The sequence below is a fragment of the Ambystoma mexicanum genome, chromosome 11 (assembly GCF_040938575.1).
Source record: "Ambystoma mexicanum isolate Mex_15411 chromosome 11, UKY_AmexF1_1, whole genome shotgun sequence".
Classification (NCBI taxonomy): Eukaryota; Metazoa; Chordata; class Amphibia; order Caudata; family Ambystomatidae; genus Ambystoma; species Ambystoma mexicanum.
In genome coordinates, this window is record NC_090934.1 from 620,336,439 (window position 1) to 620,355,503 (window position 19,065).

Consider the following 19,065-nt stretch of genomic DNA (forward strand, 5'->3'; position numbering starts at 1 on the left):
GTGAGAGCAGGCACCTGGCAATATCCCAAATGTGCCAGTTCTTGGGAGGATTTGCAACTGGCTCTATTAAAACTGGGCGGAACTAGAGCTTGTTCAACTGGTATTACCCGCTTTTAGCAAATTAAATGTCTGTTAATTTTTTTTTTGTGTTTCCACATTTTATACCACTTGCTTTATCACAAAAGTATAGATGGGGTTTGGGTTGGGAATATAGAAAAGGTGCAGAGGGAATGAGGGGTGCATTGATGGCCCCTGTTTTTGTGGAAAGAAAATAATATAGTTCTGGACAAAATAGTAGGGAAACCTTCATAGATCCGTTAAACCTGGTATATTTTTTGCCGGGATTCCTGTTCTCAAAGCCAATCTAATACTGATTATATATTCAAAGCGTTACATCTATATGCCAATCCATTACTCCACCCATGGGTTCTGCCAGCATAGACTGGCAGATGGTCCCTGCTAATGGGATCCTGTACTGGTCAATGCAAGGCCTTGTTCAATGGTCAGTCACTTCCTAACAGGAGTGAGGATAATCTCCTGTCTAATGAAGCTATTGTAGCACGAAAATGACCACACTCTGTGTAGTTTGCATTTATTGGAATAATGCCAACTTCGGATTTCAAATTTATACATAATTGTGAAGTTTACGAAAGATCACGTTCAGTAACCGTGTTAGCTGAATTATTTGTTTTAAAAAAAAATCTGTCTTTCGGAGGATGATGAAATCCTTCTTGTTTAATGAGAACTTGTATATTTATAGCTTCAAACTACATACACAGTCTTGGACCACACCCATGCTCTTAACCACAAAATATACTTTAAAAGACCTCTCCTTTTAAAATGAGTCTCTGTTAACTTGCCACGAACTCTCCGGCCTGGGCCTGAGTCAGCAGACTGTTTGCAGGATGGGTGGAATTCTCGCTTTTTGGTCAGGTCTTCTACAATTTCAGAACAGTTTTGACCATCATCTAGAATGATCACATGTGGTGGTCCTCCTTTTTGATTGTGTTTACTTTTTCCATTTCTCAATTTGAGGCTACATTTTCTTCTCCGATGCAATTCATAAGGCAAAATAAAACACGATAATATTCATTAACACTTCAGAAATGTGACAACCTCCCCTGTTGAGCTATGGGGACATCTAGTGTGCTGTCCAAGATGGCCGGGATCCACCATGAGCTAGCGGATGATAGGCCCGGGATTGTGGTGAAAAGGATCCCCCTGATTAGCCTCACTTATTCCCAGTCAGAGTGTAATTGGGCCGCAACATGAAAAGGATATGTGCTCCCCCTCCCCATATTAAAGAACCTGCAGCTTTCTCACTAGCCAGACCAAAGTCCACAAGAGAATATTCATTGACACAAAACTAATGTCATTCCACTTCTCAAACCAGAAAATTATCAAACACGCACTGTTGTGGGTTCCACTTTATTGTGGATCCCATCAGAGGTACAGAGAGGAATTGCCAGCAATGGGCATATTCTTGAGTGATGCACTATCAAACTCCTACCCACTCGCGCTCTGAAACACTTGTGTATGAGCGTGATAGAAATAAAATATCCTATCATAATCACCTGATTAGTGGGAGCCTACCACATCCCCTTGATAGTTCCATTTCCCTGGTGCAGTCCCTCACGAAGAACCACATACATTGGTAAGATGCATGAAGAACCCAATACATTGGGAAGATGCAAAGCCCTTTAAAGCACACAGTCTCTGCCTATCCGTGTGGGTGTTTGAATAAGAGGCTACTTTGGCGAGAGCTGTTGGAAAAATTAGAAGCTAAGGCTGAAGCAGGAATGCACGAGCTGGAGAAGTGATCTATCGCAGGAGCTTCTGAGGCCAGGAAAGTGGCTGCATCCAGAGCCCAGAGAGGGTCTCTAAAAAAGGGGATGTCACAAGGGCTTAAACGGGTTAAAGGAGAGGCTGGAGATTAAACGATTGAACTCAATAATTCAGACCAGAGTTCCACATAGTTGGAAAGAGGAGTGGGAACAAAGTGGCTGAGTTGTGTCCAAAGTTGGTGAAAGGTGAACTTCTAAGGTGGGGAAAGAAGCAGATTTCCGGTGGGGATAGAAGCAGACAGCGTTGTGAATATTGGGAGGGGTAGAAAAGAAAAATGATGAGAAGGAAAGAGTGGCCCACAGGGATGAGAAGGTGGGAGAGACTGGAGAATGGTAGAGGTTTTGGGTGAGCACTTTGGATAACCTGAGCAGGCACATATTACAACACCCTCCAGACAAGCTTCAGTACTCGAACACCACTACACTAGTCGTTTGGCACAGTAATAAAGCTTTTTAACATGTAGAAATTGTGGTATTTTCTATTTATTCTGTAAAAATCCCAATCTACCCAATTTTATTAATTGTACAAAATGGTGATTGACTTGAGAGTGAGGAAAAGGTTGGGTTATGTGGTGGATGGATGTGAAAAGCATTCAAAACCCCTCTGATCTCTGATCCTTTAACTGGAACAATTATCTGAGAATTGTATGTATCTCTGCGGAATTGTGTGGGCTAAAATTGGTCTGAATTGAATATAATCTATTGTGCTGCAGAGAATCTTAATAGCAGGACATTGCAAACCGATTCTAGCATGCAGAGCTTCCCTATAATTGGGTGGGAACACCAGCTCTTCTGCCAAATCAGAGATCCTACCAGACTAGAGGCTCCATTCCTCGAATCTGCTCTGCTGTCTGATGGGCACGTGTTTCTCCCACCACTAGCTAAAGGAGCCGCCTCCAGTTTCACTAAAGGACATGTCTCTGATGCCAACCAAAGTTAATGCGTATGCTGCCTGAAACGAATGACATAGTTACCCCTACTTGGCATATTCCAAAAAAAAAAAAAAAAAAAGTTGAACTAGACATGTTTCTGTTTTTGGGAGCTACGTGATTTTTCAACCATCCTTTTGTAACGCCTGTTCAAATGAAATGGTCCGTGGCAAATAATCTTGACATGATATTTCTTTCCTTAAAGATGAGATTGCCGTTCTCACCAGCGTAAAGACTCCCGGGTCGCCAGGTACAGTACTGGTCGCCATGTTGCCCTCATTACTTCCTGCACTTTTTGTTACATTTGTCTGTCGCTGTGGCGAATAGTTGTGACATTTCATATTGGTGTGTGAAACATCTGCTTGACTTGCTAGAGATACCACGTGTTTGCCAATGGGGTGCCGGTAGGATGCGAGATAAGTTTAGAAATTTACCCAGGCAAATATTTCACAGTATTTCCGTTTTCGTTCATCGAGCACAGAACACAATGCCTGCACCGTCGTTTTGCTCGCCTGGGTGACCAATTACATCCAATATTTGTGATTTACATCACTACAAAACACACATTTTTACATCACATTGCTTTTATTCCCATAGAACGATGTCACTTTGCTTTACTGAGTATTCCAAAAGGAGGGGGAAACGGGTGCATATAGAGATACCATGGTGAATTCCAGGCCATGCTAAGCACACATTCCCCTAAACCTCTGCAAAACGGCAAATCCTCATTATGCCGGAAATATAAATATGCGCATAAGGAAACCAATGTAATGTAAACTTGGCGATAATGCATCTTCTTACTTGGAACCAAAATGCGTCCTAATTAATGGGTATAATGGCTGGACTGTGGACTCTCTAGAAGATCATGTGTTGCCTTGTTTTGTGTTGGTCCCGTGGTGTTACTTTGTTAATTGTTATAACTCGCTTATCTCTTGCTTGAGCACTTTTGGTAATATGCCTGTGAAGATTTAAATGAGCGTTGCTAAGTGAAAAGTTTTGGCTTTTGACTAGTAGAACGGATTTTTCTATTAGGGGGACAGTGAAGAAACAAGTTTGAAAAACATTGGACGTATTGGTGGAAAAGAGGGCTGCATTACGAGTTTGGTGGCATCTTGGCGGTATAGCTGTCGAGATACCATCAAACTGTTTTACCATTACCACCACTTAGTCCGATATTACTGCCGGATTACAAGTGGCAGTGTTGGTCCCCATTTAATTCGAGTCCATGGGGCATTTCTGCAGAATTGCCGCTGTGGTAATTCTGCCTAAATTGGGCAGAGAGTTGGCAGATTCACCTCCAGCTATTAGCTGGAGGTGAATCCTCCAACTTTCCGCCAACTCATAATTGGGCAGTGCAGTAATACGGCGGTATCCAATAATACCGCTGAATTTAACCTGCACCGCCCAAATCGTAATGAGGCCCCATGTCTGTTACCAAATCAAAACATTGGAATTCATGTCCCCTTTTTGATAAACTTGATCGGAAACAGTTTGTACTGGAAAATTGTGTACATATGGGCATGTTAAATTATTGCAATCTAAGTGTTTTTCCACTAGTTTTAATAATCCTGGTCTCCAGAAGACATCACACCTGTCCTCCTGCTGGCATATCCACTGAGGTCCTGCAGACACTCCACAAATCTGGCATGACAACTGAGCCCCCGCAAGCATGAACAAACTGGTCCGGGTGAAACTACCAGCATTTCGGGTGTGTGGAGTCCCACATGCATTTTGAACTTCCGCCTATTTTTCCTTTTAGAAAATGTGGGCCCTGTGATGGAGGTTAGGTCACTGCATACTGGGGGTCAGGTAGCCCCCTGCATGGCATTGGGTCATGTTCATTCTTTAATTTTGAGTGTGCTTTTGCTGGAAACAGAAAAACAATGTAACTTTGTTAGGGTGCTTATGGTTCGAATTTAGGCAATGCGGACCAGTTGGTGGCTTAGAACTCTGGTTTGGACCTCCAATGTGACAATGCGAATTTTGATGGTTTCTATACATTTGGATCAGTGATCGGAACAATTGAGCTGTAGAATGTTTCGGGAGTTTGAGCTGTGCTCCTTACTAGACTCGCTACTGACCTGCAGGCAACCACTTCCTTGCTTACGCCAGTTCCAAATCATGGAGCTTTTTCAGGCTTCCATTCCCTGAGGTTAAGCAGTTTAGTTTTCTGCTGGCTGAATTGTGCACACACCTTTTCAGTGTCCTAACGCTCTCCACAGTGTGCTGCAAGCTAACGCAATGAAAACCAAAGCAAGACCTGCAAATATTCCTTGAACAGTTTAACAGATGCCACTAAATTCCTAACATTCCAATACTTTAATCTCATTGTCATATTGTTGGTTGCATGCAGTTTGAAATAAGCGTGAAACCAGTAAGTCTACGCAAGTGGAGCTAGAGGTAGTTGGGTGCTAGCATCCTTGTTACATGTCCAACGTTCTTGTCTTATAACGGAACAATGTGTGGAAATGGCTGTTTGTGACAGTCATGTTTCCCAAATGTATTTTCTCGCTTGCACTGCATAGGACTGTATTTCGCCCCAGACTACAGTTTCTGTGCTGTTTAGTTCTGTCAAGTGCTTGCATGCTACCAACCTTGCCTGCGCACTGTATTTTGTAGCTTAATAATCCCTATAGTTTGTTTCTAGCAAACTGGACATTGCCCACTGTGGGGACTCGACTAAAACCCGTTTTCCTGTCCACAGCCTAGGTAAGCAGCTTACAGCCAGTAACGGAGGGGATCACATTCCTTCCAAAGGCCTGGCCAATGCTCCATGTTGGAAAACCTGTTCAGCCCCCCTTGAGCCAGAACCAAGCTCCAGTATAATCTGGCGCGTAGGACTGAATATTTACACCGTGTAATTATCCTGCCCTCTGCAAGTCACCAAGCTAGCCCCTGACCTCTTGCTCCCTTTCTGGGAACCGCTTCCATTCCCCAGTCCAGCAAATAATCTCCCCTTTGGCTCCAACTGCCATGCACTTTATAATTTCAACGCCCATCACCTGGGAATCCCACAGAATACCTGCAAATGTTTTGTGTTCAGCCTTGCATCCCATCTCGCCTACAAACCAAACGCAACTTGTCCTGGCGGCAGCCAAACAAATACTTGCCTGGGTGTGAGGGCATGGGACTGGGGGGGGGGGAGGAGATTGGCCCTGGAACCTGTCACTGGCAACAACCTAACAAACCAGTTGCCTGGTCTCCCCTTCCCTGGAGATCACACAAAAAATGTATCCCTAGCAACCACATGTTCTAATATAAGACCTGTGGAGAGAGAACCGGTCTCTTCTTTTTGGCTGCTGGCCGTGTGGTGTGCTGACCGTGTGAGTTTGGGCCAGAGGCTACTGAGGCCCACGCTATTCTAGCAGGTACCATTCATCCATCTGTCCTTATCCTTCTCTCCCTGGTTCCCTTGCTCCCGAACCTGCTCTATTTGTCCGGTATTACCCAAATTGTTCGTTTACAATTGTTCGAATGAACAATTGACCGAATTTAGAGTGTCACAATTGACCTTTTCACAATTGATATATATATATATATATATATATATATATATATATAATGGGTTTTGGGGGGTTTGGCGTTGGGTGGGGGGTTCCCCCCCCCCCATATGTTACAATTGACCTTCACAATTCGGTCAATTGTGAAAAGGTCAATTGTAATTCGAACAGTTGTAAAACGAACAATTCGTATACAACCATTTGTCCACCTCATTCCTGGCTTCTCAGCCTCTGCCCCCCCTGCTTGCTTCTCTGTCCCCCTGTGTCTCTGTGCCTGTCCCCCTCTCCTTGTGTCTCAGTATCTGTCTCCCTGTGCCGCTGTCTCTCTCGCCCCCTCCCTGTGTGTCTCTGTCTGTGCCTCTCTGCGCAATCCTCCCCCCCCCCCCCACTGTCTCTACTACCCCCACTCCCTTTCCAACCCTTCCTTTTCTCCCTTGGTCTACACCCATCCCCCCCATCCACGCCTACATCCTAGGGTATTCCCCAGGCCCCGGGTTCCATGCCAGTGTGTGCATAGCTAATCCAGTTGGTCTAATTTATCCTGCTGACAATGAGTTTACTCCTCTTCCTGTAATAAATGTTCCTGGTTTCTACTGGGGGGGACCCAGTCCCTCTGCGTACACAACACACCCCCACTGGGTCTGTTGACTCCCTGGTACAGAACTGTGGCCCTGTCTAGGGTCTAACCTCATGGTCTCCCCCTTGTTTGCCAGTCTCCCACTTCCACAAATGACTACGTATGAAAAGGAAATTGAATGCTTTTAGCTACCCTGTTTAAAAGGGATGAAAAATACAAAGCTTTTACCAGCACCTTTCTCCAGATTAAAAATTGAGTACTGTTCCTGACTTAGCCAAGCAGACCCCTTTCTGATTTTGCTCTCCGAAATAGGATGAACAAAATACGAATTAACCATCATTATTTTGTATACATTTTCAAAACATGTGTAGGTTAACTCTCCAGCAATCAGACCAAGAAAATGCAACCCACTAGAGAAAAAGCTAGGTGCACCCTTTTTTGAGAAAGACAAGAGTTTTATTTTGTATACAAAAGAAAAATGGAGACAATGGTATTAAGTCCACTGCCACAGAGCTCTCATCCTCCATGTAAGACTCGGATTATAAACACAAATTATCACATATGATGCACTCAATATACCGTGTTAATCTCCCACCCGTATTGGCTGCCACCTATATACATGCTGATGATTACATATAGCCCATTTTCCAAATGGTTTTGCTGTCTTCTTGCCCACCTCCACCACACGTGGGTAGTGTCCTGGTCCATCTTGAGACACTGCAAGGTATTTGGTTGCATTCAACTGAACCCACTCTAAATTTAATCCTAATTACGTTATCTACGCCTGCTTATCAACATGATCTCAGCAGTCAACTTTGAGGTCCGTCTGATCCCGACAAACAAATCCGCCATTTTCTCATCACAGACACGTTGGTGCCCCCATTGTGCCCTCCCCACTGTATGGGCGTCATTCTTGACTCTCACTGGCACGAAACGTAGACCATGTTGTTCTCGCTTTCCCAGTTATCAGTTCCTCTCCCCAAGAGTACATTTACAGTCCCACTAATCAATCCTGTTCCCAAAGGATTTAGGATTTATTTTCCTTCATATATGATAGTTCAAATAGAATGGCCATCATTCTGGGGGGCGCTAGTGTCTTAAATCTTAGTTCATGTTTTGGCACTCCAGGACCTCCGCTTCGCTTCCCAAGAAAGACCTTTGTGCCAGGCCGCAGCCCCTCACCTGATCAGCTACACACATTTCTGCCTAATTATTCAGAGGCCTAACTGGTGTGGGTGTACATGCGTGTTTCTCGCCATGCCTGGGAATTCAAATGCAATGGTCAGTTGAAGGATGAGTCCTTGTTGTTCTGTTTTTTCAACACCGTCTGCGAGGAGCCAGGCCTACTCCTGAATGCAAAACCTCTTTATGTTCTGATTACCATGTATGTGTATATATATATATATATATATATATATATATATATATATATATATAATGCATCTTACATAAGGCTATAGTATAATTTACTGGTTAGTTGCCCTGTATGATTCACCGATCCCACCAGTTAGTCTCACCCATGATGCACCTCTCTCACCCCTACACCAACCTGCACCTATTCTCCATTGTTTAATATATTTTATACAATCTAACTTGTCTGGGAGGGACAACAATCTGCACATGCATCCCAACATTCCCCCCTTTAGTTAATCCTTCATCAACTAACTTTTCCCCTCTCTCTCTATCCACGTCTTCCTTGGGCACCTGTGGCCTACACAAATGGCACAAACTACCTCCATCCTGTGCATATTTCTCTGGAGTACACGTAAGGTATATGCAATCCCCATCACCCGCTAAATCTACCCAGTTCTCTGTGTAATGCTCAGGATCTGGTGGGGGTGATAATGTCCCTGGGGGATAGATTGGACATTCTATTCTAACTATACGTGCCTTATTTGGGTGCTCAGTTTGAGCCTGCCCATCCTTTGTACCCGAGAGCTATTCCTGCCCCAATAGTAACCATCATTCTTGAGCTGTTCAGAATACTCTTGGCTCAACATAGAAACATCTGGCATGTTCAGAACAACACCAACAGGAACACCATGATCAGGACCAATATCTTCACCAGAGCACCAAGCCAGGATTGCACCCAAGAAAACCATGAATCAAATCATACGTAGGCCTGCATACCTGCTTCATGTTTCATACCAGTCTTTAACTTGTGCAAGGCCCTTATGATGTGGGTCAATGATCCATTCCCCGCATCATTTGCGGGTATGTATATACAACAGGACAACCTAATTTTTGTGCACACGCCCCCTTCCATCGCCGTCAGGTGATTTTAGACGTACTGGTTCGGAGGCGTCATTAACCGGATCGTCCTCCACTCACTCTTCATAGCGTTGAGGCATTGTTCGGTATCATTCGCCAACTGAATCACTTTTCACAGAACAATCTTCAACCAGTTGGCATTTGCAGTAGCCTGGATTCCTGGAGTTAAGAGTGACGCAAAGAAAAGTTGTTTAGTGTAGAGCCAATATTTGTTTGGCATTGCTTTGAGCAATTGGGATGATTCTTACAACAAATAGCTTGATCTTCTCCTTCTTAACTTCGCCAACCACTTCCTCTTCATTTCCTGGGTGGGGGGTTGGATGGCGGATGGAACGGATTGCGATATCTCATGCTTGGAATCTAGGTGAACGATGCAGGTATGCTTGTTGGCCGCACACCCAATACGTGTCCATGAATGTTGTTGGAATAAACAGTGTCTTGTTGCACTTAATGTTAGTGCCTACTGCAACCGTCCCATGCCCTCAAACAGAACTGGTATTCATCTACTTGTTGTACTTTTACTGGAGTTTCATGTGATTCAATCCATCTTAGTTTAGATATACATCCAGTCCCTATCGCAAAACAGTTCTCATATAATGTATTCTCCAAACTCTGCCAGCACCACTGTTGTACAGCTCGCCACTGCTTTCTCTCATCTGTTTGACACAAACAAGACTCCTTCCAGTTTTAACATGGGCCATGACTTGCATTGAAGGGTACTGACGTCATAGGCGCATTTCTCTCCATTACTGTTCATAAACGCCACTTTTAGCTTGTTCCCTTGAAATAAATTGTGAACCCGGCACAGCGATAAGTGCACCAATCAATGGGCCTCTTGGGGCAATATTTCTCAGGGTACTAGCAATTTGGGTGCCCCATATGGGTGGGGGATGAGGGAGCAGACAAAACTCCTGTTGTCCCTTGGTTTCCCTACTGAGTTCATGTAGCTATACCACATGTTTATTAAATTATGGGTGGTGCACATTAGACATTGCATTAAACACTACACCTTTGTATTGGTCATATCCTTTTCTTCCTCTAATCCCCTTCTCACTCGCGTTCTTAAATTCCATATGAGAGTATTGTGTATTTTCATCTGTTTAAAATTGACCACTGTAGTTTGATTTTCGTCACTTGGTGTTGTGGCTTCAAACAATACATCAAACAATTGGGCATGTGTGGCCTGCGTGCATCCCTTTTAAAGTACTAAACCCCCCAGTCCACCTTCTGGCCTACCCATATAATTATATAATTGCATAGACATATATAAAAAAAAATGAACCAAACACAAACCCACACATTAATGGAAGCAATATTGTAGTTCAACTTTGTTGTGAACGCATACTTTTAAAACCATTAGAAAAATATACTTCTTTGTATATAAATGAGGTACAAATGTTTCCCTCAATAAATGTTACATTAAAAGTAAAATAGAGAAACAAAAAACAAAACGCCACTTAATGATCACTAAAATGCAGTTCTTACTGTAATCGCCTAAACCCAGATTACAAAAGATTACGCATGAATTAAAAACACTCAGATAAAATGCTTGAAGTTGGTGGTAATGGGACATGCCTAAAAAATCAACAAAGTTGGTGGATAAGTTGGGGGGGCTTTTCTAACATCAAATGCAGCCAATACATCAATTATTTTTCTTTGACAGCAAGAGGAGTAGCATGCACCACTCTGTACAGGCCGTTGTAACGGGGTAACTCTGCCTTCTAACACCATTTTTTACATACATTTTATCATTAGGATACAATTGCAATGGTCGCAAGCTTGCAGATTCTAGTGCAGTGGTGTTCGGTTTCTTCCGATCATCGTGGAGCAATCTGGTGAGAAAGGTATTTAATAAACTTTGTTAGCTGAGTTAAGTATGAATGAAATTTATCTCTGAGAATCGATGCAGCACTGTGAACCGCGGATAGTGGTGTGCACCCTGAAAGGACCATCATCTCTCCCCTCATGAAATAGTGACAGAGAGACCTATGCAGAGTCCTCCTACTGAACAAGGCCAAAGGGAGACGATGCACCCAGTTACTTTTCAGTGTGGCACAGAGGTTCAATAACTTATTCTTAAGTAATCCATTCCTCCTTTGCACAAACTAATTGGCCTGAGGGTGGTAAATGGAACACAGTTCATGATTTATTCATAAAAGAGCATGAACAGCTCATTGAAGAAGCGTGGCGTAGTGTTACACACTCCCCGTCGGGGAATCTCACCAAAAATCTGACAGCCGGTTCAGCATCGGGATGTGTACATGGACCAGCCTCAATCCAATGGGAGAAAGGACAATATGCTGTTTGGGTAAATGGGAGGCGTAGTGAATTTGATCAAATGCCAGCATTGTCAATGCTTGGGGAGTAACTACCTTCCCTTTACTTATTTGTCTCCATACCAAATCAGTGGGAGATTGTGCACACCCCATCCTTTGGCAGTCCAACTTTGCGTTCTGTGGCACCTGATGTTGGATCTCAATTTCGGCCACAGGGAGGGCCGTGTATGGTACTTGCAACTGCATGTTCACAAAAACAGAATGTTCAGGAATGTCTTGGAGTGGCAGAAATGCAGTCTGTTTGGCTGATGTGTCTGCTGCTTGGTTGCTGAGAGAAACAAAATATATACCACCTGTATGGGCGGCGCGTTTAACAACTGCAGCAAGCAAAGGCTCGCAGAGAGCTACAAATAATCGTATGTCGCTTGCTGCACTGGAGACCCATTCAACCTACGGAATCCGCTCTGCATCATTCTTGACAATACTGAATGAACAGTAGTTCTGATGCATGCCGAGTCTGAATAAATTACTACTCTGCACCCTAATGCTGCCTCAAGTGCTTCAACAAGAGCAATTAATTCTGCTGCTGGAAGCCAAAGAGTGAGAAAAACCTCATATTCTCCATCCACCAACCACACCACTGCTGTCCCGGTATGTCTCTTTTATAAAACTGAATACTAGATTTAAAAACAGCCTGTTTTATGTCCCAAGTGGGGTACTAGATATGGGATATTTCTCTGTAAAAGAATACATTCTTAGAAATGTAGGTATAATCTTCGTTTTGGAAGCAAGATATTTCCCTTTCTTGGTTCCTTCCCTTTGGCATTTTTTACCCATTTCTTTCTGTGCAAACCATCACTTTAATCTTTACGCTGACAACTGAAAATGTGGCTTTTCTGTACCCTGAGCTTTTTTTAATTCTGTGGGCTTTCCTTAGCACCAAGGAATTCCTTTTTTTGCTGCACATCTGCTCTATAGGTGTAACACAACCTAAAACCAAACGGTACAGTCCCTGCATAGTCATGCCCCAATATTGATTATTTTCTTTTAGCAAAACATTTTGGACAGGCCTATCGAACCCATACAGAATTTAGTAGCACGGCGGACTAAATAAATCCACCTTGTATGGGGAGATGTGCCAAAATGTGTAGTTTCTTTTTACATTTTTGAGTTTGAAGACTGATTTTAAAGGATTTTTTAATGGTATTGCATCAATAATCCCCATCGTCTGCTGGGTGTGCAATAAGCAATTTGATATAGTACTTTATCTTGCATATTTAGTTTGCACAGTAGCTGGAAAACTGAATGCAGACTACTTGAGGGTGTAACTGGAGGTCAGATAAGTCTAATCTAATGGACATGTGGTTTAGGTCTTCATTGGTCAAGGATTTAAAAGACACCAAGGAGCAAGAGGTGTGAGCAACAAAAGTAGGGATAAACATCAAATCGAGTTGTTCAAAGCTTTTTTGAGACTGGACAAGTGTTATGGACCATGTGTTCATTTAATACTTTAACACAATCTACAAATGTAGACCTGTGTGAGCTATGTACATTTTAGAAGAGAAAATGATGAGGTATCGGAAGCCTTGCAGTAGCGCCTCTTTCCACCTCAGAGCAATTGCATGATTATGCAATACATTGAATGGAAAACACCAGTCTCCCTTTTAAAGGGGCATCATTTTAAATGTATGTAAACATTTTATTTTTTAATTGTGTTTTTCATTGTTGTGTTAGACATAGCTAATGGTGGATTTTGTACCTTAACATTCCTTGTACGAAATGCACCAAATTGCGCACAAAAGTTAAACGAGAACTATGTTTATGTATTACATCAACCTATTTTGTTGCTGGAAGGTTTAGCTGCATAACAATGAAAGGGATGCCATGTTGGGGGTGGGGGGTCAGTTATCATGGCCATGCCGCAGTGTTCCATGAAGGTCTACATTATGCAATGTCCTTGCATGGCAGTTGGATACAATGTAGTTGACACATTTCATACAGGTCGACTGCCATTAAATTTCACACACAAAAAATCAAGTCATAGCAACATTCAATATTGTTTTCGAGAGCTCTACTTTTTTGTGAAGCGAGGGTTTCATTCATTACAATTGCATTTTTCAGTGTGATGTTGCCCTTTAAATATTGACTCAATTTGGTACCTTTCTGTCTAACATTTATCAGAAATTCACCCTTGATTTGTAGTCCATGCTTTAATTCAAGACTGTAAATTGGCCAGGTGCCTCAAGGTCCTGGGAGTTCCAAAGTTGCCAAAAGCCCCAAAGACTAATAACTGCCAGTTACCTAATGTTACCATAAGTTGACCTTGTCAGGTACAGACCACTTTTCAATTTCACTTCTCTCCATAGCCTTGATCCCTTCCCTTTTCTCTTTGGGTGTGTGAAAGGCATTAATATGCTTCATTATTATAGTTTCTGGACTTGGGCCTTCCCATGAAGACCGGCTCACCTCACCTTGCAATGTTGCTGCAGAGGGGCAATGTGGAAAACAACAATAAGAACAGGCCTGCAACCATGCAAACCAAGACCCTTTTCCCCAACTAGTCTAATTCTTTTTCTATTGCAGCAGTGTGATGAGTTATCTGGCAAGGGTGTGGAAACTCAGGCTTTTTTGATTTGTATTAGTTAATAAAATTATACCAGTAATTCACATCTAGGAAAGGGTGGTCTGCTAAACAACCCCCTGTTCCTAAAGCTCCATGCCAGAAGCATGGTGACCCATATCCTGCTGCAAGAGTCTCCTGAGCTCCAGCATCTGCTCTCCAGTGGCAAAGACACTCGCTTTTGGGGTCTGTGATGAATCTGATGGTATCATCACACCTTTCCTAGTGGTGACCTCTCGCCATGTGGCCAGGAGACGGCAGCCGCTACCTGATCCTGGGGCGGCTACATGAGGGAGGATCACTTGGGGGAAGGCAACCCTCGAGCGAGAGACAAAACCTCATCGGACTCCCTCTATACCCCATGCCTTAATGGCATATTGTCATCACTCCCTTCACCCACCCATGGAAGCTACTAAGAATACCTTCCCATGCCATCTGTAAGTTGCCAAGAACTGACTTCCCTTTCCATGAATGTAAAAGTACTGTGATTAGAAATCTTAGTGGAGTAATGATCGCTAAAGACCAGAAGTACAAGCTGTGCTCTAGTGGTTATGCAGGCATAATTGCTTCCAGGACATTTAAAACACTGAATCAGCTGACAGGAGGGGGATGCTGGCTGGCAGAATCTCATGCTTTCGTTACTGACCGAGGGACCTCTGTGCTGATGGGTAGATGGTGGAGCCAACCGGCTCGCGGAGAAGGCCAAGAAAAGAAGACTGCAGGAGCTGGCCTGCCTCCAGAGGAAGAGAAGGGAAGACTTCCTGGCATTTGTGGGTACCAGAGAGCAGCATTCACGCTGCTCAAACACAGAGAAGTGCATAGGAGGCAAACAGAAGCCACAAGGGGCGCAGAAGTCACAAAGTGAGGTCAGTGAACCCGTGGAGAAAGAACTGGATGCCAAAGAGCTGCTGCATGCTTACTGCGGGAGAACCATAGCACGCCATAGAGAACCACATGAATACAGGATATTCTCATGTTAGAAAGTGTCTCAAGTGAAGCACACGAGAAAGCCCTGGCAGGAGAGTATACTAGGCATATTCAAGTTTGCAAGTGTGTAAAGTAGATCACTTGATGTCCTGATATGAGGATACACCAGATACAGCCAAAGACTGTTTTGAAATGACATGAAAGAGAAGAAGAAACCTGACGAGGGAATGCACCAGGTACCCTACCAAATTAAGACTAACAGCATGGTTGTTTAACATACAAACCAATTTTGCTGAACGGAGAAGTCTAAGGAAGGCTCCTACCCTTAAGAACTTGGACATCTATAAGAGGAAAACCTGGGGAAGGGAACAATTCTTTGAACTGTGAAAGAAATCCAATTGGGAACTTTTTGTGTTAAAATGACCGCTTTCCTTTTTTAACGCAAACTTTTCAAGGCCAAGACATCGCCCTTTTGACCTTAGAAATTATTATTGGAATGTGAGGGCCAGAATAGATCTTTGGACACAGGACATTTTGCTTTGGACATCTTGACATCGGACAGACCCTTAGTTTTGGTTTAGGTAGGGATGAGGGGCATTTTCCGATCTCTTTTTGTTTTAAATACGTCTATAGTCAAAACTATGACATCTCTGTCCCCGTCTCATTCCTGGCTCCCCTTGATCATGCTTGTTTTTTTTAGAAGTGTGAGGACTGAGTAGCAGTTTAGCCACTACTCCTCATTGTACTACGGCATGGTGGAAGCCATTTTGTCACAAGCCATTTATCACCTCTATTGATATGCTCTTTTATGGTAAGCTTTGCTTGTAAAGCTTAACATTGACCTTTTCAGTTGCTTTTTGGCACTGAAGTGCAGAAGTGTTCATATTTGTATACTGTAGTATATAGAGCTTCACAGATGAATGTTAATCCATGCAGTTTCCAGCATTGCCGTTTGAAGGTATGCATTCTCTTTTCTGCTACTTCTTTTAAAAGTTAACCCTGCTTTTTGTGCCTATCCTGTTCGTGTTAAGATTTCTTAATCTTGGTTGCAATGACAATGTGGTTTTATTGAAAACCCCAGTTTTGCTCTAAAAAGAAAACCAAGAAAACTTATGTTGAGGTAGAACTAAAGATGTGACGCAGAGATATTTAGTTGACTGCTAAATTGTAATTTGTAGGACCAGGGAACCTGGCCTCAACACTTCACCAAATTTCGTGATTTGTAGCAAAAACACTTTTCACTTTTCTTGTTTTTATTAACTTCTAAACTGTGTATGACCTAGAAATTATTGTAGTAAGTATGCACCGTACAGAGAACCTCATTCATGGATGCTTTTAATAGGCAACAGATTTGCTGCATAGATACTGAAAATTATCTCCCTTAAGAGGGCCCACAGTAGCCTGACTTTTCTCTTTGGTCTCCAATGGCAGAGTTTGCTGTGGGCGCGTGTTCCTTCACTGAAAATTCTCCATCATTTTCCCTCTTCGGTTTGTTGTGGCTGATCTGCCTCGGTCCTGGTCTCTACGAGACTACATATATAGCTGTGTTTGGTCCTCCGGTTAAACAACAAAAGGAATGCAAACCATGTCTACCGTGTGTACAATGAATTTATTTCGGCTGGATGATGGGTATTGAGTTTTCTTGCACTGGCAAGCTAGGGTTGTGACAGAGCTGTGCAATAAAAAATAGAATTTGAAACTAGGGCACAGTACTACCAATACCGGTCCTCATGCAACACCACACTTGTGTGACCTTTCACAAATCAACTTCTTTATGCCCAGTTCACTTATCTGCCAGAACTGGGGGCGGTGGGGAGTACATAAAACGGTGATCACTATAAGAATGAAGTGCTATCTTATAAATGAAGCAATGTGCTATTGCAATTCAGCTTGTAGTGTTGAAGTATCTGCACACATTTGCCAGCACACTTCTGCGGCTCAAGATCTGGATTAGGAATGCTGCTGTGAAAATCTTGAAGCTCAACAAAATACTGTGTAATTCTAATAAGGCTGTGTCACTCACTGTGTAGATGATGCCTGATTGGTGCTGGTTTAGGGACCCCTACCCCAATTTGTACCTGTTTACAGTGAATGTGAACTGCGTTGTTCTACTTAATGGTTCTGCATTTCTAATGGCAACTTCTCTCAATCTTTTCTGTACAGGCGAGGAAAGCAATGGAGTACTATTTGAAAATGGCTCAAATGCAGATTCTGAACTTCCCGGCAATTCCGAGGTAAGTTCTGCAATGTGTGCACAGGTATACACATGCAACACACTCACGCACACACACATACATACACACACACACACACACCATGTATTGTCGATGTTTTTTTGTATTACCTTGTAGTAGTTGCCCATTACTTGGAAAGCGTTTGATTAGTATTATTTGCAGTGTTTTACTAAGATCCTATGCATTGCCGAACCTGCCTTGAGAGTAACCTCGTTTCTCTCTGAAAATCAAGCTATCCGTTTAAGGAAGAACACTTTTCTTCTGCAGCGACTGTCCTACGTAGTATGCCTATTACTGGAGCTAGCTTTGGGAAATGACTGCACTCTCCTCAGCTTGGACTCCACACAAAGAAGTCAGTGGTTCTGGCAGATACAAAGCTACTCTACTCTCTTGCAGTCGAGTCAGCAGCCATGCAGAATGCTGGCAAACGGACATATGTTTATGTTGGCAAGCAAGGAGAGGTGGGCGTGGAGGGCGGTTAAGTATGCACACGACTGCAGAGCAGTTTTATCTGAAAATCCTAACCGGCATTCAATATTGTTTTTCTCTCCCTGATGATGATAATGTTCTTATTCGTGTTGGGTGGCACGCTTTATCCTTAAGAATACACAGGAGGGAGGCTAAGGCTCAGTGCTTCTTCAGAGAGGACAACACTAGAAGTGAAATGCTAAATGTTTGCTAGTCGGCAATTCCCTGTGCATTCTTACTACATCTGTCCATGGCACATGCAGTCGATCTATGTACACTTCAAACTAAATGCATCTGCCTCGAAGCGTATACTTCTCGACGATAATGAATGGCTCGTGTGTTGTCGCATTTTGTAAATAGAGGGACGTGGTATTTTGTGTGATACCGTTGCTATTTATGTGCCTGTAATCACTAGGTGCTGCTTTCGTTAAAACCAGATGGAGCGGTTCGAACCTTGAGGGAGTTGAGGCATAGTCTTTAGACGACTTTGCACCGACAGAGAGGCGGGGTCCTCGCAGCAGGCTTAATTTTCTTGTTACTGATGTGGGGGGCGGTTAATTGCAGCTTTGCATATTGCTACATAAATCGTTGTGCATACATGAATATGACGGGTGTCGAGTTTCACTATTCGCTTTTGTAGGTTGTGGGTCTTAAGGGAGAATGTGCTATTTTGTAAATATTCGAAAATGACTAAAGATTCCAATAGCGTGTGGTGTGCAGGAGGTATACCTAACTAGCTTACTGGGAGATATGTCGATTGGCACTGTACATTCAAATATGGAAGTGAGGAGAAAATGGCAACAAGGAGATTGGGTACAACGTCCTTTTATCACGGGACGTTTTTTCGTGCAGTTTTTTTTTACTGCACATTTTTTAACGAAAAAACACCACATTTTTTGGGAGGGTTAGAAAATTATATAAATTGGATGTGGGTGTTTGGAAATAGATTACAAATATAAAGGAATGGGCATTTGAGGGGGAGCCCCCCCAAAAATAATGAGAAAAAAATTTGTGGTAAAAAACCTTGCGAAAAAACATCCCGCAATGAAATGACATGGAACCGGAGATTGGAATAGAAAATTGGATAGTTCGTATGGCATTTTAATTCTGTTAATTGGGGATAACGTGACATTTGAATTGGGGGATAACGTGACATTTGAATTGTATTATCAACTTTTGAATCTATTGTGTGACCCAGTTTGTTTTTAACTTGTATATACGTGACAGTATCTTGTTGAATGAGACCTTGCTTGGGCTTAAATAAGGAAGGACTTCAGGTGGCCATTCGAAGAGAAGCCATTTGCCAGCACCTGGATCAAGTAGACAGACTAATAACGGGAGAGATGGAAGTCTTCCATTACCTGAGAAGGGAGCTATCCATGTTCAAGAGCATTCAGAGCAATTTGGAGGAGCAAACAT

At 42.9% G+C, this 19,065-nt stretch overlaps 1 protein-coding gene across 6 annotated transcripts in view; it reads left to right on the forward strand.

The window, feature by feature from the left end:
* ANO5 (anoctamin 5) overlaps nt 1–19,065 on the forward strand; it is a 652,338-nt gene that overhangs the window by 92,709 nt on the left and 540,564 nt on the right. For 3 of the 6 annotated variants that reach the window (XM_069623486.1, XM_069623488.1, XM_069623491.1), the window contains exons 2-3: nt 2,979–3,023; nt 17,108–17,178. In XM_069623486.1, the coding sequence (XP_069479587.1) occupies nt 2,979–3,023; nt 17,108–17,178 (116 nt within the window). The remainder of the gene's footprint in view (nt 1–2,978; nt 3,024–17,107; nt 17,179–19,065) is intronic. The other 3 variants (XM_069623487.1, XM_069623490.1, XM_069623492.1) reach the window with 1 other exon arrangement.